This window comes from Peromyscus maniculatus, chromosome 8 (assembly GCF_049852395.1).
Source record: "Peromyscus maniculatus bairdii isolate BWxNUB_F1_BW_parent chromosome 8, HU_Pman_BW_mat_3.1, whole genome shotgun sequence".
Taxonomy (NCBI): Eukaryota; Metazoa; Chordata; class Mammalia; order Rodentia; family Cricetidae; genus Peromyscus; species Peromyscus maniculatus.
In genome coordinates, this window is record NC_134859.1 from 62087302 (window position 1) to 62109030 (window position 21729).

General features: G+C 52.3%; 1 protein-coding gene across 2 annotated transcripts in view; it reads right to left on the reverse strand.

Moving 5' to 3' along the window:
- Positions 1-8823: 8823 nt before the first annotated feature.
- The window catches only part of Nxn (nucleoredoxin), a 146870-nt gene continuing 133964 nt past the window's right edge, over positions 8824-21729 (reverse strand). For both annotated transcript variants that reach the window (XM_006977414.4, XM_042282418.2), the window contains exons 6-8: positions 15600-15779; positions 13965-14089; positions 8824-10359 (exon numbers count right to left, since the gene is read on the reverse strand). In XM_006977414.4, the coding sequence (XP_006977476.2) occupies positions 10177-10359; positions 13965-14089; positions 15600-15779 (488 nt within the window). In that variant the 3' untranslated portion in view covers positions 8824-10176. The remainder of the gene's footprint in view (positions 10360-13964; positions 14090-15599; positions 15780-21729) is intronic.

Sequence of the window (21729 nt, forward strand, 5' to 3'; positions counted from 1 at the left end):
TTCTTTTTTACTTTTCTTATATGAGTGTATGTCTGCATGTATGTGCACCACGTGTATGCCTGGTACGTGGCAGAAGTCAGAAGAGGGTGTCAGGTCCCCTGGAACTATGGTGAACTGCCATGTGGGTGCTAGGAACCAAGCTGTGTCCTCTGGAAGAGCAACAGGTACTCTTAACCACTGAGGCAACTCTCCAGCCCCGTCAGAAGTCTTCCTAAGATCTCCCACCTCCATTAGTGCTGAGTTGAATAAGGGTGACAATACCAATAGACGGTCGACCCATGGCTTTGTATGTACCTGTTTTTAAAAACCATCCACTAGGGTTAGGATGTAGCTTAGTGGTTGAGCACTCTCCCAGGTTCCACCTATACCATCGGGGCAAAAACAGTTGGCCACTAGGGAACGTTTTTCTAAGGAGTCCCCAGGTGCTTTTCTCTAGAGCAAAGATGACCTTTGAACCAGCTGGAAGGTGCTCTGCAGTCACGGGATTCTGTGTGGAGGTCATGTCCTAGTCACCGTCTCTGTGTCTGATTGCTGGAGAGTGGGAAATAAATTGCTAATAAATACAGAACCAGATTACATTAAAAAGTTACAGTTAGGGCTGGAGAGGTGACTCAGCTGTTAGAGGCTAGACTTACAACCAAAAAAAGTTACATTTAAGTGTGGCCAATAGATACCCTCCCTGCCCCGCCCCCCTTCAGTTTGAGATAGAATGTTATGTAGCCCAGGCTGGCTTCAAAGACTGTGTATCTAAGGATGGCCTCCTTCAGCTCCTGGTCCTCCTGACTCCACCTCTGAGTGCTGAGATTACAGCCGTGGGAACACCATACTATGCAGTGCAGGGGCTCAGACACGAGGCTTCCGTGTGTACTAGGTGAGCACTCTGCCTACTGAGCCACATTCCCAGCCCCGTAGAGTCTCCTTTCGTCTTGTAGTGATAAGTACATTGCTAACAGAACCCGGGAAGGCGGGGCGCAGGGTATGGCATCCCACGGGCAGCTGATGTGTATTTCCCCCTTTCTGGTGAGGCAATAGAAGCAGTTAATTCATCAGGTAGTGTCATGCCTTCTTAGCCCAGCATCTCTGCAAAGTTGTTTTGAGACAGGGTCTCACTAGATAGCCCTGGATAGTCTGGAACTTTTAGACCAGAGTGGCCTTGAACATAGAGATCCGCCTGCCTCTGCTCCTGAGTGCTGAGACAAGGTGTGCACCACCATGCTTGGCTTTACAGACTTTTGTTTTGTTTTGTTTTGTTTTGTTTTGTTTTGTTTTTCAAGACAGGGTTTCTCTGTGTAGCTTTGGAGCCTGTCCTGGAACTCATTGTGTAGGCCAGGCTGGCCTTGAACTCACAGAGATCCGCCTGCCTCTGCCTCCCCAGTGCTGGGATTAAAGGCGCATGCCACCACCGCCTGGCCCAGACATCTTTTTGAGGACTCTATGAAGAAAGACTAGAAACTGAGTCTTGAAATTTGCAGCATAACCTGCCGCTGTTGGGGAAGGGCCAGCTTGCTTACCAGTTCCTTGCTAAGTGTAGTTTATGTGACACCTGATTAAATGCTGTGATTTAGGGGGACAACAAGATGGTTCAGAGAAAAAGGCATTTGCTATACAAGCCTGGTAACTTGAGTTCAATCCCTGGAACCCACATAAAGGTGGAAGGAGAGGACCAACTCCGCAGAGTTGTCCTCTGACCTTCACATACACGATGATGATGATGATGGTGATGATTCAAGGAGCTGGAGAAATGGCTCAGCCGTTAAGAGCACTTAACTGGACCCAAGTTCAATTTCCAGCAGTCATGTTGGGCAGATCACAACCACCTCTAACTTCATCTCCAAATGTTCTGATCCCTCTTCTGGCCCCCTCAGGTGCCTGTACTCACTTGTGTACAAACACAGACATACATATACATGCAATTAAAAGTTAAGTCTTTAGTTTTTAAATCAAGAAGCAATCACTGGGTTCTGTGAACTGAAGGTCCTGCAAGGGCAGGATGCCGAGGTCCTGATCATACTGCCTCAGTGCCATGCTTTCAGATCTCCAGGGACAAGCCGGGTCCCTAACCTCCCAGAGGACAGCCAGGGAGGAGAAGGCCAAAGCAGGTGGTAGCACGTGCTGAGTGACCATGGGAAGGGCGGGCGAGCTGGAGATTGGGATGCATTCTAAACACGACTCTGCAACCTCAAAGAATAGATCTGAGCAGGGCGGTGGTGGCACACACCTCTAATCCCAGCTCTCGGAAGGCAGAGGCAAAAGGATCTCTGAGTTCGAGGCCAGCCTGGTCTACAGAGTGAGTTCCAGGACAGCCAAGGATACACAGAGAAACCCTGTCTCAAAAAAGAAAAAAAAAGAATAGGTTTGGAGTTGAGAACCACAGAAAGTAGTTGTACACCTCCCTCAGGCACAGTGGTTCCAATGACTGGATTCCTTTAGCTGCTTACTCAGAGAGGCTGAACAAGGTGCCACATGCCCAAGAGAAATCAGAGCCAGCCCCTTCCTTTCTAATCCTTCAACTCCAGTAAAACTCTTGGGAGAACCAAACGGGCAGGCGTATTCCATGTGCCAGGTGGCAGGCGGCATGCTTTGGGGTGTTTTAGGAGAGAATATTGGTAGTTTTCAGTTTTGTTGGCTGTGTCCTCCCAGGATGAACGTTTGTTCCTCCCTCCCCAGTGTACTGTACACGTTTGATGTGGGTGGCCCACGGATTCTTTTTTTTTTTTTTTTTTTTTTTTTGGTTTTTTCGAGACAGGGTTTCTCTGTGTAGCTTTGCGCCTTTCCTGGAACTCACTTGGTAGCCCAGGCTGGCCTCGAACTCACAGAGATCCGCCTGCCTCTGCCTCCCGAGTGCTGGGATTAAAGGCGTGCGCCACCACCGCCCGGCCGGCCCACGGATTCTTGAGGGCCCCAGTCTCCAGTCAGCTTTTAGGAACCAGAAGAGCCCCAGAGCCTTTTACTTTACTGTTGCCCACAAGGGCTGGAACACGGTTTGCAGAGAACAGGAGCTGAGGGGAACTGTAATGACTGTCCCAGCAGGCTGGTCTAGACGGCAGCAGATTCACACCACTCCACCAGCTCTCCCCCTCAACACCTTAGAAATGGCTAAAGAAACAGAAGGCTCAGCTGGGCAGTGGTGGCGCACGCCTTTAATCCCAGCACTTGGGAGGCAGAGGCAGGCGGATCTTTGTGAGTTCGAGGCCAGCCTGGTCTACAGAGTGAGATCCAGGAAAAGCGCAAAGCTACACAGAGAAACCCTGTCTCGAAAAACAAAAAAAAAGAAAAAAAAGAAAAAAAAAAAAAACAGAAGGCTCTACCAGGAAGCAAGCATATCTTGCTAGCATAAGGCCACTTTCCTGTAATTTGTCTCCCTGCATTGTGTTAGAAAATAAAAATCAAGCCAGGCGGTGATGGCGCATGCCTTTAATCCCAGCACTCGGGAGGAAGAGCCAGGCAGATCTCTGTGAGTTCGAGGCCAGCCTGGGCTACCAAGTGAGTCCCAGGAAAGGCGCAAAGCTACGCAGAGAAACCCTGTCTCGAAAAACCAAAAAAAAAAAAAAAAAAAAAAAAAAAAAAAAAAAAAAAAAAAAAAAGAAAAGAAAAGTCAATGATAGGACGTCCTACATCTTCAAGAAGAATGGGAGAATGCAGAACCACTGGCTTGGTGCAATGTGAAGTCCTTTTACCATCCTGGCTGCAAGAGGGGTTAGGAGTTACCCTGGGGGTGGGGCAGAGGAGGGGGCAAATTGTCCTTTTAAGTGACTCTGACTACAGGGGAGTACTTGTGGTGAAGTTCTCACTGAATATGGGGAAGGGGTGCCCACTATGTCTTCCAAAATCACCACTGGCTGGTGTACCTGCCAGTTTCTCTGGATACTGCTAGCCAAAGGGTGTACTACCCCTGGAGTGGCCTGCCCATGTAATTTTCCTGCTGCCACAGACCTCTCCAACCCAGAGCCCCAGGACAGCACAGATCCAGTCTGTTGCTGGCACTAGGGGTGGAATAAATGGCCTGGGTGCTGCCTGTTTTCCTTGCTCTGGAGGGTGCTGGGGAAGAGTAGGGATGGGTGGAGGTAGACGTTGGGGGGAAAAGGTAACCTTCACCCGCACATGGCAGTACTGCAGGGTCTCATTCACCCTGCCATGGATGAGTTGCTGTGTGTGTCTCGTTTCCCCATGACATTCTAATGTTAAATCACTTGGCAAGAGTGCATTTTAATGATGCCCAATTTCTCTATGTTCTTTGAAGGTTTCTGTCTAGATAAAATTGTGTTTTGGAGCCAGGCAGTGGTGGCACAGGCCTTTAATCCCAGACTCGGGAGGTAGAGGCAGGGGGATCTCTGTGAGTTTGAGGTCAGCCAGGTCTACAGATAGTTTCAGGACAGCCAGGACTACATAGAGAAATCCTGTCTAGAAAAACAATAGAATTGTCTTTTGAAAAAAAAAAAAAAGTTCTTGCTGATTGAAAGTGGAAAATCACTACCATGAATTCTCACTTTTGAAACAAGGAATGGTTCTATCATTGTTTCCCTAGGAAACAGGAATAAAACTGAGATGCCGTCCATGATATGAGAACTGCCAAAGGCTGGAAGAGCAACGTAGTGACAGTCTGCCAAGGCTCCAACCTGGCTTTGCAGTGAGCCTAGCTATAGCAGTGGCTTTGGCCACCAGGTGGCGAGCCTCACCTCAGAAAGATTCCTCACCTCAGAAAGGGTTCCTCAAGTTAAAGATTTGGGACTTGCCCTGGGTTTAAGTTCAAATGGAGTCCTGTCTCCCTCTGCCAAAGAGCATTGCAAGCTTGGGGCTCAGCTCAGCAGAAGTCAGAATCGGAAGTTCAAGGGAATGTGGACATTAACAAGAAGTGGCAGAATGTCCAGTCTCTGGGAGAACTCTGGTGTCCCAATGTGCTCTTGTCACACACAACCTTAGCCAGGGCTGCAGGGCAGGGGGAGGGGAGCGTTCTTCTCCTTCATCCTTCCCTCATCCAGCTGATCACTGCTGAGAATCCTGGTCACTTGGGCGTGTGGGGCAAAACACCGCTGGAGATCTTCCACTGCTTGCTCCGGAGTTCACAGAAACTCCTGATTCTCTGCCACCCAGGCTGAACTTCATCCCAGGCCACACAAAGTCCCAGATACCAGCATCCACCCAGGATTCTCTGACCATGGGTTGCTGTAGGCCAGGGGCCCCTACCTCCACCCAGCTGCCTCCCCAGCTGCTCCGTGGAGCTCCTGCCTCTTGGGCTCATCTTGTTTTGCTTTAAGGAAGAATGTTGCTTTTAAACTGCAACATTGTCCCCTTTCCCCTTTACTCCGTGAATGAGTGAATACACAAATGAACTAAACTAGGAGACAGATTAACAGATGAACTGTTTCTGAACAGAGCCATGGCACATCTGAGCAGCTGAGGTCACAGCTGCACACCAAGTCTTCACTGAAGTCTCAAGAGACACTGTGGATGCTCAGTGGCCCAGTGTTCTGGGCATTGGCCTGGGCTTCCTCCTCTTTGTATAGAGATTCCCAGCTGTGTCGTTTTACTCAGGAAGGCCCAGAGTTGGGGTGGTCCAGCACCAGTGCTGCTGCTTGATGAGCGGAGACAAAGATTGGGAGGCGAGCTAGTGAGAGCCGCACCAGGGGTCACTCCGCCTTCCTGGCTCATATGGGATGAGGGACGCTGGCACTGACAAAGCCTGAGTAGGTGGGCAAGGCTGCATTTTTAACTCTTGTCTGTCTGATTGTTATTTGATATATGAGCATCGAGAGCCTGGCCCTGAGGCCACTGAAGCTACTTTGGGCAGCACATTTGCCTGTAGGGATGGTGGCTTTTAAGAGTCGGTGCTTTCAAAGGAAATCTCAACTGTTCTTCAGAATGAATTCTACCCATATCACTTAATATATTTCCTGTAGTATTCCTTAAAATTTATTTATTTATTATGTATACAGAAGAGGTTGCCAGATCTCATTACAGATGGTTGTGAGCCACCATGTGGGTGCTGGGAATTGAACTCAGGACCTCTGGAAGAGCAATTGGTGCTCTTAACCTCTGATCCATCTCTCCAGCCCCTAGTATTCCAAAACTCTACAAGGGTGACCCACACAGTGCTTAGTTTTCATTGTCAACAGCACTGTCTGTCTATGATCACCTGGGAAAGGAATCTCAATGAAGTCTGCCTAGACAAGGCTGGCCTATGTGCATGTCTAGACCCGCCCATGGGTGGCAGCACGGGATCCTGTCGTCTGAGTGACTTCTGGTGGACTGCACCCTGGAACTCTCCTGTAGGGGTTTTGTCAGGGTGTTTTATCACAGCAACAGGAATGAAGCCAGGAAACTTGCCTCCATCTTTCCACTGTAAGGTACACGGAGAACACTCTTCTGTTCTGATTCCTCTGAAGCAGAGTGCCCAGCCACAAAGCAGAACCACCCTATAATTCCATATACAACCATTTGTTCCTGGAGTCTGCCACATATGCCCACAGGCTGCTGCCATTAATAATGAAGTCAGTAAACAGTGGTCCCCTAGAAAGTTCCCTAAGCAGCCTGCCTAGGAGCTTTGTCAATTTGGGAAACTTTGTAAGATCCGGTGAGCTTGGGGTCTCAGCCCCTGGTCCCACAAGACAGAGTGGAGAGAGGCACTCTTGAACCTTGGCAGCCCCCGGTCATTGCCACCCTAACAGTTTTACCTCGTTGGTGTTCTGGTGCTATGAGGCAGGCACAGGTCTGCCCAGGCTGGCCGAAGAAATGTCCCTGTGCACAGAATGTGACCACTTCTGCACGTGGGGCCAGATGTTAGCTCAGGCCACTTCCTGTGTGTCAGCTATGTGTAGCATTTCCCCACGTCCTCACATGCTCATGTTTTCTCCCTGCTCCCCTTAAATAATGCCAATGCAAATCCCACGGACCTGTTTCCAAGCCACATTCTGCTGTCTATCTCCTCGCTGGCTTCATTTTGCCGCCCTGAGCACGGGAGCAGGAGGGGGAACAGCTTTCTAGTGTCTTTAATTAGGCAACACGAAAAACAAAGTCTGGCTGAAAATTACCACTCGAAGCTCGCCAAAAGAGCAGTGGGGCTCCGTATGCCGGAATAAGTGGCGGCCACTGTTTCCTAGCACACGTGGTGGGCAGGACAGAGCAGACACCACCTGACTCTTAGACAGGAAGCTGGTTCCATCTGCCCCTTTCCATCATTATCCTAACACATGTCCTTTTCCTTGTATGGATTTGTTTATTATTTTTGGTGTTTTGACACAGGGTTACCATGAAGCCCAGGCTGGTTTTGAACTTATGACCCACCTCCCATCCTCCCTTGTGCTCGGATTCCAGGCTATCCTTTGATCTTTTATGTATGAAGGCAAGGGAAATGTCTTCTCTTGCTGGGCACGTTAGCTCATGCCTCTAGCCAACACTTGGGAGCCTGCAGCAGGAACACGGTCATGAATTTGAGTCTATACAGTGGCTGAGGCTACACAGTGTTTTCTAGACCAGCCTAGGCTTTGGGATCTTGGACTTGGTCTCAAGAAATAAGAAAGAAAAAAAAAAAATGTGTCCGACAGTGGTGGTGATGCACGCCTTTAATCCCAGCACTCAAGAGGCAGAGGCAGGTGGATCTCTGTGAATTCAAGGCCAGCCTGGTCTACAGAGTGAGTTCCAGGACAGTCAAGGCTGAACAAAGAAATCCTGTCTCAAAAAAAAAAAAAAAAAAAAAAAAAAAAAAAAAAAAAGTATGTCTATGGTGTGAATGGGCTCTGGAGGTCATTTTGAACACAAACCTGGGAATTATACAGTGGCATTTTTATAGCTACCTTCCCACACGGGAACTGCAGAGCATGGTGTTTCCCTTGCTGCTGGCGGAAGCCTGTGGACATGTCACAGCTGGTGTTTTAGCTGTTTCCAATTAGCAAGGAGAACTGGAAGGTATCTTGGAGCTGCTTGGTGGGGGCGAGCATGCCACCCACTTGGTCGGCTGCAGCGACCTTTAGGGGATGTTCGCTGATGCGATGAGATCCTTCCCTGGCATTCTCCTCCCCCACTGCGGCAGCTGGACAGCACTAAACCTTCCCCAGTGGTCCCGACTGACCCACACAGCCACTCTAAAAGGAAGATCTGCCGTGCGTCCAACTGATAGGGGTGGCTAGTGGTTCAGAAGCAGCAGCTCAGTCCAGGCCACCAAGATACCACAGAGAGCCTGTTTCTCTTGCAGTGAGTCCTGGCACCTCCTACTGACCTGCTTCCTTTTGCCCTCGGGAGGGACACCATCCTTTCCTTCCAAGCAGTCAGGACACAGGGCACAGACAGAAACCTGTTCATTTTCCAAGGGAGGGAGTTCATCTTATTCCTCATCCCCCTCAGGGACACTAGCAGAAAAGCCCCTAACCCTAGGAAAGAGCTAAGTGTGGGCATCTCATCCCTTGCCCTACTCTTGGAAGTGAGGTCCATGGTGATTCCCGTCTCCCCTCGGAGGGGTCAGCACTCAGCTTCCCTGTAAGGAAGGACACAGCAAAGTGCATGACAGGGTCTTCAGTCTGAGAACTGAGCCTCCAATCAGCGTCCTGCCTTCTAGAAACCAATTAGAGAGACAGATGGCCATGCTTATGTTTAAGAGGGGTGTGTGTGTGTGTGTGTGTGTGTGTGTGTGTGTGTGTGTGTTTGTGTGTGTGTGTGTGTGTGTATTGAAGTCAGGGCATTATGCATGCTTGACAAGCATCCTAACACCAAACTCTGTCCCCAGCCCCAGTCCATTAGATTCCTGAAGGTTCTAGCACATTCCCCCTCCCCATCCCAAATAGAGCACTCAAGTGAAAAAAGACTCATCATTAAGGACAGGAAGAACGGCCGTGAAGGATGAGGTCCAGAGAGGCCTGCTTTATTTCTTTCTAGGTGATTGCATTTCAGGCTGGCAGCATCCAATAGACTAAGTTCCAACTAATGTTGTACCTCTGACCTACACATCGACAATCCAATTCAGCAAGGAGCAACAGTGCCAATAGCTTGTCGGGGGAAGATGGCTGGGTTTTGCAAAATAAACGGCGTGGGCTGCCAAAGTGTTGAGGGGGGCTGAGGGTGAGGTCCAGGCGCTTTGAAAGCCCCAGCACCCAACTGTGACAGACTGAACTCCCGGGACTCTCTAGGCCAAAGCCCAGATCCTAAGATCGATCGTGTAGCTGGCACTTCCCTTCTTGCGGTCAGTTCAGCTACCTGGGCTGAGCACAGGAGGTCAGGGCCGACTCCAGCTGACATGCCCTCTGTCCTCACTCCACTAGCACACAGCCCCTTCTGCAAGTTCCTGGGGAAAAGAAAATTCTCATTGCCTTTTGGATCCAAGTTGAAAAGAAAATGGAATAGGAAGGAGCTGCAGGTGCCTCTGCAGAGGTCCAGTGGCCTCGGGCACAGAACCAGCCCACAGAGAGGGCCCTGGCAGCTGGAGGCACTTCTCCCGAACTCAGGGCTGTCTTGGGAAGATGTCCAAGGGGGAGAATTCATTACTAAAATTCCAAGCCAGTGGGGGCTGTCTGTATGGGCAGAAACGTGGGGATGGACAAGAGCAAGGAAGAAAGACAGAGATCAAGAAACTAATCACACAGTAAGCACTCTAGGAACTGTTAGCGCGGCTATTCATTTTCCCACCAAACAAACACCCACAAGTTTCCTTATAGATTTGAAGGTCCCCAGCCCAAGAACCCACTGATATGCTGTTTTTCCCTCAGACCAAGAAAGAATATGTCCTTCCAAAGCATGTTTTCACCAACGGCTTTCAGCTGATGTCCGGAGGCCATGGTCCTTCCTCTGTAAATCCCATAGGTATGAATGTCACAGGAACTCTGGTTTGGGGTATGTGTTCTGACCCCAGAGTCAGGGCCCCAATCCATTGTCCCTGCTTGCTCACTCTGCAGAAGACCCTGGAAGGCCCTTCACCAAGACCTAGTGACCAGGAGAGCGTGGCAGTCCCGGTGCCAGCTGGTCATGCCAGCCTCACACATTCCAAGCAGTCTCCAGACACAGTGGGTTCTGCTGCCGCTGTGAGGAGGTGCACCCTTGGGTGCTGGCTGAGTTGTTAATGCAGAAACAAGGCACCACAGAGGTTGGACACTTGGGTTGTGTGACTCAGGACACACTGGAAAAGTCCAAGGGCAGAGGGAAGGAAGGGGAGAAGACTGAGTCTTAAATACTGTCTCAGGAGGCCAGAGCCCACTAGATGGGCTCTGGTTTGAGCTTTTCTGCTAGGAAGTCATTCACAAAAGTCTCCACAATGGCTGGGGTGATCTCTTCTACATCCATCACGTACTTGGCCCGGGCTGACATGTCCAGAATGGTGAGTAAAGGTGCGGCCTCAGGCAGGTTGGTGTAATCTCGCAGGGAGTCGGTCATGTCATCCTGGAAGTCACCAGAGGGGCAAGAAAACCAGTAAGTTTTTTTTAAGATATATTTATTTATTTATTATTTATTTATTTTGGTGTTCTGTCTGCACACCAGAAGAGGGCACCAGGTCTCATTATAGATGGTTGTGAGCCACCATGTGGTTGCTGGGAATTGAACTCATGACCTCCGAAAGGACAGCCAGTGCTCTTAACCTCTGAGCCATCTCTCCAGCTCCCAAAAACCAGTAAGTTTTAACAGGAGTCTTCTGAACCCAGTCTCCAGAGAGCATGAGAAAGGGACAGCGCCAGCATCCTGGAGTGATGGGCTCCTACCGGAAGGATAAAGACTCCACCCAGCCTTAGGGAGAGGGCCATTCAATTTCCTGCATCCCCCAACCCAGGAGGCAAGCTACCTTTCTTCATGAGCGCAAAAGCAGCTTTTTTTTTTTTTTTTGAGACAGGGTTTCTCTGTGTAGCTTTGCGCCTTTCCTGGAGCTCACTTGGTAGCCCAGGCTGGCCTCGAACTCACAGAGATCCGCCTGCGCAAAAGCAGCTTTAACATGCCCTCTGCTTCTTAAGATTATCAAGTCCTAATTGCTTGGGTTTGCAATCAGCTCTCAGTTCTTTGCAGCTCCACTGTGGATTACCTGAGGCCAGTCAGGATTTCAACTCTGGGATGTTTTTAAAAAAAAAAACAACAACAAACAGCTTACTGTCTCCTGTACCCTATGTGGAAGGAAGACAGCGGTGCCTAGCCAGCCTGGAAACTTCACTGCATTTGTCTGAGAAGGAAGGCAGGGATTTGCCATGTATCCCCAGATGCTGTCCAGGTGAGTTCCCTGGGAACAGATACCCCTCATCCAACCAGGCAAACACAAGACAAGGAAACGCTTTTTTTTTGTTTGTTTGTTTTTGTTTTTTCAGACAGGGTTTCTCTGTGTTGCAGCTCTGGCTATCTTGGAACTCGATTTGTAGACCAGGCTGGCCTCGAACTCACAGAGATCCACCTGCCTCTGCCTACTGAGTGCTGGGATTAAAGGAGTGTGCCAACACTGCCTGACAAAGGAAAAGCTTTTATAGAGAAGCAACTATTTGAGGTGACCTTTCATGCTTCAGACCACAGTTAGTAGATAACGGTACTTCACACTATACAATATATAATATTCTAATTCTAATGAAAAAAATTTAAAGACTATATTCTTTTTTTTAATTTATTTATTTTTATTTTATATTCACTGGTGTCTTGCCTGCATGTAGTCTGTGTGAGGGTGTCAGATCCCCTGGAACTGGAGTTACAGACAGTTGTGAGCTGCCAGGTGGGTGCTGGGAATTGAACTTAAGTCCTTTAGAAGAGCAACCAGTGCTGTTAGCCACTGCGCCATCTCTCCAGCCCCTCTAATGAAATATTTTGAGTAGCCCTGCAGAGAAAGGACTTGGGGTCTTCCTGGCCTTCAATGGGGGTGAACAGGAGGCATAAAACCTAAGCTCACTGGTTCCTCAGACAAAATCCATTCCACGCCCAGACACTAAGGAGGGCTATCAGTGGCATCTTTCCTCATAAAATAGCATGTGCCTCCTGGTAAGGCCACGTGTTCCCACATCTTGGGTACTGATCACCAGATTCAGCCCTCACGGGTTAATAAAAACCCCTCATGATAAAGAGGGAAGCACCTGGACAAATACTATTCATCTTACCTACCCCTTTAGGAGGCTTGGACCAAGCCAAGAGCCCCAGTACCTCCTCTGGCTCCCTCTGAGCAAACCAGAGAGAGATGAATTTTAATGTCCATGAAGACTTCAGATTAACCACTTCTTATCCCGAGGGACAGGATTGGGACAGAAAAACAACACCTCTGGGACTCTCCTAGCCCTGGGCCACAGTGCTGGGCTCAGTTAATTGATGTCCATGGTCCATCTCCCTGTCCCGCGCCCCCAACTCTCACCCTGCTCCAGGTTATCTTGCAGAAGAACAGAGGGCTGGGCCGAGTCAGCTGCCAAGACGAGAGCCTGGGTGGAGCAATGGACGACACAGGAGTCTCTGCCTAGCTTTCTGATCCATGGACAATGTCCCCAGTACTTGTCCTTCTAGGCATGAACTGGCCCATCTGTCAGAAGCAGAAGGGCCCTGCCCCTGGAGTCACAGCAACCTCAGCAGTTCTTTCTCTGCTACTACTTTCCGTGTGGCCTTGGCAAGGGACACCATGGAGCCCAGGCCCTATCGCTACTGCCCGGGATGCTATGAGAGGAAACCAGTCCTCTGCGCTCCCAGCCCTGCCTAGGCAGAGTCCATCCTTCACTCTCCTCCTCTATGAAACACGGTAGTAAGTCTACGTTCCTGTCAGAGAGGCGGGGTAGGAGGGAGACGAGCAGGTGAAGTTCCTGGCGAGGCGCCTCGGGTCCAGAAAACCCTCAAAAGCTTTTCAGCTGGGCCCCCCTGAATCCCTGCCCTGCCCCCAGCCCGGCCCTTTCTCTCCTGCACCCATCTTTTCTTAGGAGCCATTCTCCAGGGGTTAGAGTTTAATCCATGCAGAGCAGTCTGGCTGTGCTTTGTATGGCGCGGCTGGGAACCCCCCCACCCCTCACCCCCCCACCCCCCCGGGCAGGAGCCTGTGAACCCTCTTTGTTCCCTCCACCCCAGGGCCGAGCAGGGCCACGGGAGCTGCCGGCAAGGGGCCCAGCAGGGCAGCCAGGGGCGGCTATTGAGGAGCTGATGAATGGGTGGCTTAGGGTGTCTGGCTTCTGTCTGTCTCCTGGGCTTCTGCTGGGATCGAGACACAGTGTACAGCCTCTGACCAACTGAGGGCTCAGACCTGTGCAGGAGGGGCTGCGGGGGTGGCCTCCCAGAGTCGGTTGATGTAAGCCTCAGAGGGGTGCCGGGGTGGGGTAGAGAAGCAATGAGCATGTGCACAAGTTGCCGGAAGAGCGCCTGCGCAGCTGACCACCGCCATCTTGCAGAACACGGGTGCCTGTAGGACGCAAGCTCCCCAGCTCCAGGGTGGCCAGGCACCTGCCTGCACAGGGAGTCTCTACTCTGAGGACCCATTCTCTGACCCTGGCAAAGTCCCTTGCTCAGTCTGGCACAGGGAGGGCTTTCCAGGACTCTGCCCTTGGGTGCAAGAGCCGGGGGAACAGCAGCAACTTCCAACCTCCTCAAGCCCCTTTAGCGGCGTGGAGTGACCTCCGGTCCCAGCTGCGTCCTAAGCCAGGATCCCTGGCATGGCTAAGCCCAGGTTGCAGGCTGGTGCAGTGGGACTAGGCAAGCTGACGCTCTGCAAAGCACTGGGGCCGATTCTGACCCCAGCACCATGCATGGGAGTGAGGGTGGCTGACTGATGTTTGCGACACTGCTCTCCCGGCAGGCCGTGCGTGGGGAACAGCCCTGGGAGGGTTTCCTAATGTTCCGCTGAGGCCGCTGAGTGAGAAGGAAGGGCGGGAGAGAGCGGGGATAGGAAATGTTCTTTGATGACTAAGGACACACCTTTCCTCCTACATCTGTATGCGGCACAATCAGCTCAGACCCAGAGGTTCCTTCAAACCTCTGGAAGCCAAGATTACTCATGTCCTGAAAGTCCCGCTGTCGGTCGGCCCTGCCCGGGGACCGGGCCCGTTCTCTGTACTCACCTCCCCGGCCACAAAGAACAACAGCGGGGCCTCCTCTTCTTTGGCTTTGTACTTGGCAATGATTTTCTCAGCTATTGGCTGGATCAGCTGTTTGGCTGCCTCAGACTCTCCATCGTCCTCAGAATCTGTGACATGGGAGGAGACGACAAAGGACAAGTAGTAACCCGGGACAACCTGAGGGCTGGGCCTGCGCCGCGCCGGGCTTATCAGGCACAGCTAGGCCCTGTGAACAGGTCTAAGCCCACCCGTCGGCATGCAGACCTTGTCATGGAGTCCGTCACAAACCTATCCAGGAAGCTGTGCTGCTTCCATACCAACACCTGAGCCCTGGTAGCTTTTCTCCCAGTCACAGGACGAGACCCGGGACTGCCGCAGGGAAGCAAGCACCGGGGTCCCCTCTGGTGGCGATGGGACGCCACAGTTGGTACAAAGCCATCTCCACGACTGGTAGCCAGACCTGCCCGGGAGGGTCCACAGGAGAACGCGAGGAACACCACCCACAAGGCTCAGGCTGCTGGAGCCTGTGGTCCAGAGCCAGTGCAACAGCCTCAAATGGTAAAAGCAGAGAGAGGGCAGGCGTCTACCCAGAAACGCCATGCTGCCCAAGAGGCTAACGGTGCGCAGACTAACACTGGGGACAACCCCCCCCCCACCCCCAACCCCTGTCTAATTCACTTTGAGATGCTACCCAGCTTGTTTGCCTCGCTGGGACTTTGTTTCCACATCTTTGGAGAAGACCAAAAGACCAAAAGAACTGCGCGTTCAGAGCTCTTTCCAAATGGGCTCCAGGATGGGGGTGTGAGGACCCCCAGCGGGCTCCACAGCTTCCACAGCCCACAGCCCACAGCCAATATTCCTCAAGGCTGCTTAGCTCCAGCAGGCCTTCCTACCCAAGACCAGATGAGTCTGCTTAGCAGCTCCCGTGCTGGGGACCCGACAACCAGACCCCAGAGAACGGAGCAGGGTGCTGAGTGTTACCCCCCAGGCCTTCCGTGAAGTCGGTGGGGACCATACCAACCATGGACTTAACAGAGCAGTTCAGTTGGAGGTGACCAGCAAAGGCCCGCAGTTCTTGGCCATAGGCTGTGAGAGAGCATCCTGAGTCACCCCATCAGAGTGCAGAGATACTTCTCTATCCTTCTACTTGGCCTTGGCCGAGAGGCCCAGCTTCTAAGGGTTGGAGGAGCAGGGGCACCCCCCCACCCCGTGAACCTGGGCTCTAGTGAGTGGCCTCCTGGAGTTGTTCATTAGCGCATAGGAGAGTGGCAGGAGCAGCCCTGGACGAGCCTTAGCCTGAGGGGGCCCCACCCCCTGCAGCTGCCCTGCCAGCGATCCCCCTCTCCCTTCCCAACAAAGGTTCTGTTCATGGGGGGCTGGGGCATCCTCCTGCCTGACCTGTTTGCCCAGCTGGCAGCAGAAGCAGCACAGAGGGGAAGCTGAGCAGTGGCTGCTCCAGACCACCGCCCACAGGGGGATGGTCATGAATAAATCATTGGGGTCAAAAGCAAGGCTGCCGGGGAGACAAAGGCCCCCAGCTCAGCACGGCTAATGACGGGAAGAGGCTGCAGGGATATCCACCTCCCGGGAGCGGTCCATTCTGACCTGTCCCCCAGGGCCCCTCGGCCCCCTCCGTACCTACAAAGAGGACGAGGCAGGGGCCTTCGTTGAGCTGCACGGCGTTGGAGTCGGAGAGCTCCAGCACCGGCTTCGGGTGCCACGGGAACTCCCGGCAGTCCTCGTCATTGAGCACCTCCACTCGGCCCTGCCGAGTGATCACCTCCCCCTGGGGGTCCAGCACGATGAGCGTGGGGATGCCTGCAGGAAAGACAGAGCAACTCTCGGCCACTATCCCGAGACAGCGTGGAGCCTGTCCTCCAGACTGGGGACACCCACACATGAGTCACAGTAAGAATCCAGGCCAGGCCCGGCGGTGGTGGAGCAAGCCTTTAATCCCAGCACCCGGGAGGCAGACAGAGGCAGGCGGATCTCTGTGAGTTTGAGGCCAGCCTGGGCCACAGATCAAGTTCCAGGAAAGGCTTCAAAGCTATGCAGAGAAACCCTGTCTCAAAAAAACAAAAGAGAGAGAGAGAGAGAGAGAGAGAGAGAGAGAGAGAGAGAGAGAGAGAGAGAGAGAGAGAGAATATGCAGTCTAGGAAGCCCTGGGCTGAAACTAAGCCCAGTTGTTGTTGACTAGCTACAGAACAGCTCTGGGTTTGTGTGGAGTCATTCCATGGAATGCTGAGCCAGCCTATGCCTTGGAGTTCTTGGGAGGTAATGCTGGGAGGGAGCTGGAGTCCGCATCTTTTTCAGCTCCATCAACAGCAACTGAGTTATCGATAAACTTAGAGAACAGAACACAGGAGACAGGGTACGCACACACACACACACCTGGGCCTAGGGTCTTGGCCCACAGGTACAGCCAATCAGTCAGTGGTGGGCACACCCTAAAGAGACCTCCAAAGGTACAGCAGGCTGCCCCAGCTGGCAGAGTCTAAAGCAGACAGAGGTGGCATCAAGACATCCACAGACCCTCCCTCACAGTGCATGGGTACACACACAGAGCAAGACAGTAGATATGAGCAGAGTCCTAACACAGCCACCAAGGCCACCCCCAGAGCAAGCACCAAGGAGCACAGCCCCAGTGAGCAGGGATGTACAGGAAAGGGAGGAGCCTGGTTCAGGCCCGCAGCACAAATTAGGGAGGCAGAGGACAGCTGAGCCAGTGCAGGCCTTGGGCGCTCTCCATCTCCAGCCACAGCCCTGCTGCCTGTGGAGAAGCCAACACTCTCTAAGAGGAGCAGTCCCCAGAAGGAGCAGGACACGCAAGTCTGGCCTGGAGTAAGGATACACAGAATGCTTGCCGGAGGAGCACACGCACTCACCTATAAATCCCCAAATGAACAAGGGGGTGGGGGGATCCTAACCGGGTTTATAGCTGCATCTGGGCTTGCCACCTCCTTGCTCCTTGTACCCCGCTCCCCACTGCTTCTCTGCTGGCCAGGGCTGCCACTCACACAGAGTCTGCCTCTGCCCTGACCTTTGGGGACACTTGTCTCTCCTCTGGTAGCTGGTCCCCTCCCCGGGTAGAGCTCTCCAGGTACTTCCCCTTGGGGGCAGACCAGAGCCTGAATTCTATATGAAAGCCAGAGCAATTTAATATTTATAGGCTCTGAAGTATTTGGTCAGTAATTTGCTCCACTGACATTTTACTTCTCCGTGGGGGGTACAGCGAGGTACCAGAAGTATGTCCCCAGTGCTTTGTAACCTGCTGTGGCTGTGGGCCCAGTGGGCACACCGTGGCGGGCCTATCTTCAAAAGGAATAAACGAATCCATTTGGTTCACATCTATTAGAAGAAGTAGCTGGATGGGCGTGACAAGGAACAGGTGAAGAGAACCCCGCTTCTGTGCCCACCCCCGACTCCTGTGGACTTTTAAGTCTTGAACAGGAGTCCTGGGAAGTTGTCTTAATGGATGCCTCTCCCCCGGAGACCTGGACTGACGTTGGCTGTGTCTCCACACACAGGACTTAAGAGTCGGTAGCCCAAAGAAAGCTTGGGGCTGAAGGCCACACAGGGCAGCCTGGGACACGAGTGACCCCCACTGCCACGTCCCCATCTCTAAACAGCCTTGGCACAGGTCTTTCATCTGGACTGGTATTTCTGAGACTGGGCAGTTCTGAGCACTGGGTAAACCAGAGCCCACCCACTGCTGTGACTGGACACAGGCAGTGGACCTGTTTTTAGCCTGGACTCGGGATGCAGAGCTGGTCGAGGAAGGACAGACAGGCACAGAGCTCTAGGAAGGGAAGGGAGGACGAGCTTGCGAGGGAAGCCTGCTTCCTTTGTCTAGCCATCAATCACTGCGAGGGGATTTATTTGTTGCTCTCTTTGTCCTGTGGGGACCAGAGCAGGAGGGCAAGGACTCAGGCTGGCAGCCCCAGAGCCCACCGCTGAGTCCACGGAGGCACAGATCCTCTGGCCAGGCTCTCTCCGCTCCATCCCCTTAGCTCTGAAAAACTAAAAAGTCCTCTCTTAGCTCTGGTGCTTTGAGCACCAAAGCTCAGGTCTAGGAACTCAAGGCCGTGAGGTCCACAGGGACAGGGCAGTGTCAGGGATGTGAGCACAGTGCATGGAACACACCCAATCAGACCTGGAACTGGAGAGGCCCTGGAGGGTGCCTGGGCTCCATGTTCTCCTCTGTGTCCAGCTTTCCCTTCAGGTGACCTTGGGTTTGACCTCAGATCCCTCTCAGGGTGGACTCTCCTGCTGGGTCAGAGGGCTGGCAGAGGGAAGGGGGGTTTGCCTCTGCAGTTGGCACAGCATAGCTGCCCCCTCGTTCATCGTTCTCACAGGCTGTGGCGACCACTACAAGACCACCCGGCCAGTCCCAATGATCCGGACAGGAGCCTTGGCCTGCCCGCTGGGAGAGCTGTGGCTCTGTTTCCAGGACATGGCCTTTGCCAAGGACTCCTCCCAGCACCTGGGTTGGGCCAGGGAGGTTCTTAGAGCCACAGTTCCCTAAGCTACTTTGCTCTCTCTTCTTCCCTCCCCAGAGCAGTGGCCAGCGTTGAGGGTGTCAGCACCCCGTCTTCCCCTCCTGGGCACTCAGTCCCTGAAGCAGGCTTTCCCAAGTCAGTACTTTAGAGAAAACAGGGCGAAGCCTCAGGAAACGTCAAGGGAACAGCAAATTTCTCGTCAGTGCAGTCATGCAGAATACCTTCCACACCAGCGAGGGGAGGGGCTTCTTGTGGGAACATGGAGACAGTACCGCTCTTGGCCCAGGCTTGTTTCCCAGCAAAGCCAGCTGGGACGGCGGGGGGGGGGGGGGGGGGGGGGGGAGTTGTAAGGAAGATCCCGCGGTCCCTTAACTTCTTTCAGCCTCATTTCCAAAAGCTGCCAAGTGGGGATGTCAGATTCTATCTTACTTGATTATGGGGAGGAATAAAAAAAAATGGAAATGTAAAATGTTTCAGCAGAGTCCTGGGGATACTGTAAGTGTTCCATAAGTAATAGCAAATATTATAAATCCACTCATGTTTTAAAAAGTCCTCCCTGGGAAGGCAGAGGCACAGAGGGTGGGAGCCGTGTAGTAGAGAAGCAGAAACCTCAAGCCAGGGTGGAGAATGTTAGCTATGGAACGGGAGAGATGAGTAAGAGTCCCAGCAACAGCAATGCCCGCCCAGCAAGAGGGCCTGCAGCGCTCTCACGCCAGCAGCATCCCAAGCTTACCTTGCGAGCTCAGGGCATATACACTCCCATTCCCAAGGAGGACTCGGCCTAAGCCTTCAGCTCTAGGGAGCTGGCGTACCCATCCGTGCCGAGTCCCTTCCGCTATCCCCCTCAGAGCACAGAGAAGAACAAGGTCTGCACCTTCCTTCTAGGGAGACCCACTGGTGTTCAGAACAACCTCAAGACAATGCACAGAGTCCACCCTACAGTTTAGTCTGCTTCTTTCTCTGTTGCTAAGGAAACGGTTTTGTGGGGATGGGAGGCTGGAGGTGGGACAAAGAGCCTGAAGTGGTCCAGGAACTTGAGGAAGAAAGGAGCCAGGAGGAGTAGCACCTAGCTCTGTCTGCATCTGGATGGCAGCATCCCAAGGTGCTGCCAGACCCCAAAGGCTGATGGGAGCAGGAGGAGAAACCGGAGAAAAAGGAAGTGTGAGCTGGGGCACACTGCAGGGCACGACACTGAGAGACAGTGAAAATGGCCACCAGGGAGGGTGCGGCCAACTGGAAAGGGTTGCGATACACTGCTGAGAGAAGAACTCAGACGGCACAGTGCTACAGGAACAAGACCATCACAGCTGTGTGTAAGGATGTGAGCAGCGAGCAAAGGGACTCAGAACATCGGGAACAGTTATAGAGAGAGACAGAGAGGAGCACAGAGCAGATATGGGTTAAGTTTGAATTCCAAGCGATGGGATCTGTCAACTTTTATGTTTAAAATGAGTATCAGAACTGAAGGGCAGCAGGGCTGGCATGGAGATGACAACCCAAACCAAACCTTGGCAAGACCAGCAGGCAGTTCCACTCGTCAGCTCTCTCTCCTCCTGATGCCCCCACCCCCAAAAGCTCGCTTGTGGGAAGGAGCAGGCAGAAGGAGCTGGCTTAGGTGGCGAAGCTCAGAAAAGACTCAATCCAGGTCAGAGAGATGGGCCTGGACCAACGCGGACCTGGTCAGAAGATGCAAAAGCTGCCCAGTCTGCACCGAGAGCCTATGGTCTCTAAGTTCAGAGACCAGCTGTCAATCATCAGTGAGGCAGATCGGCCAGCTGGCACAGTCAAACTGCCCGCCCGCACGGGAGCAGACCAGTCAGTCAGCACCGTTAACCAGCGCAGCACTTCCCAGGCCTGAAGATAAACCGACTAGACATGAGTATTAGTGGGGACACATTTCAAAACCATAATGGAAGTGAAAAAAAAAATCAAGTTGGAGAATTACACTATGACAGCATTTAAAGTATGCTTCCAAAAGACGCACCAAGGAAACGTTACATTATTCATGGGTTCATATGCATGCAGGGAAATGCGGAAGCAGCCAAGGAGGCTATGAGTGAGCAGATATATGGTGGTGATTCCCGGGGGGAAGGAAAGCAGGCGCGCGGGGCCTTGTCTTTGTTTGTAATGCTTCTCTGCTCGTCCTTCCCCTCGTTTTTTTTTTCTTTCTTTCTTTTTTTTTCTTTTGACAGTTGGGTGTGCTGAGGAATGGACACTGGACCTGGGTTCTATTCTAAATATCTGAACAAAGTCTTCTTGGTGTAGTATGGGTGTTTATTGCATTATCCTCTGTTCTCTCCTCTATCTCTCTTTTTTTTTTCTTTTTATGTGCTCACAATTAAATGCAACAAACAAAACAGAACACCAAGGCCACTCGGTGGATTCCCAGGCTGCCCCGGCCGCCCTCCGCCAGCAGACAGACAGCTCTACACAGAGGTGCCAGCCCTTTGAATACGAAGATTTATCTACCAAAAAAACAAAACAAAACAAAAACTCGCCAGCATCGGCCACTTGCCCTCTACTGATTGAAAAGGCAGAGCTCTGAAAATGCCAGTTTTATGTTTACAGAATGCTTTAAATCCATTTTCTGAGGGAAGTAAGGAAGAGGGCAAAGGAAGGGGCAGAGAGGGGAGGAGGGAAATGGGAAATGGGAGAGGGGGAAAACAGGGACTGGAAGAGAAGAAAGAGTGAGAGATGGATTGAGCAAGGGGGAAAGAGAAACAGAAAGCTTTCTGTTGGGGACAGCAAGGCTCTACATTACAACCACCCAGCCAGAGCCAGCTCCTGCCCTCCCACAGGCTGGAGATGAAGGAGAGAGAGAGAGGACAAAAGCGTCCGGGTCCCTCACCCAGGACAGAAGGGCCGCTAAGCCTCCCTGCAGAAGAACACGGTGTCCTGCAATACTCTCCGCAGCCCGGGGTTACTGAGACAATGGCTAATGAGATTTGCCTTTGGCCAAGTGTGTCTAAATGGTTCCCTTAGAAAGGCATTTTTAAACAGCTTATAGGGCCCCAAATTCCCCCGTCTGCACAGAGTACTGGGAGCAGGGAGGCCTATGGGGGACCCAGCTCTTTCAGGGAGACAAAGGAGATGGACGAAAGCCAAATGCCAGATCCGCAGTGAGCCAGGGTGGCCCCACGATGACGACAGCTTCGCATAAACCCAGGGCTGAGTCCAAGGCATCTAAAGGGAGCCAGTGACCAGGCCACTGGCAGCTGCCAAACTTGGGTCCATCTAGCTTAGGGCGACCTTGTTAAGACTTGGGGCAC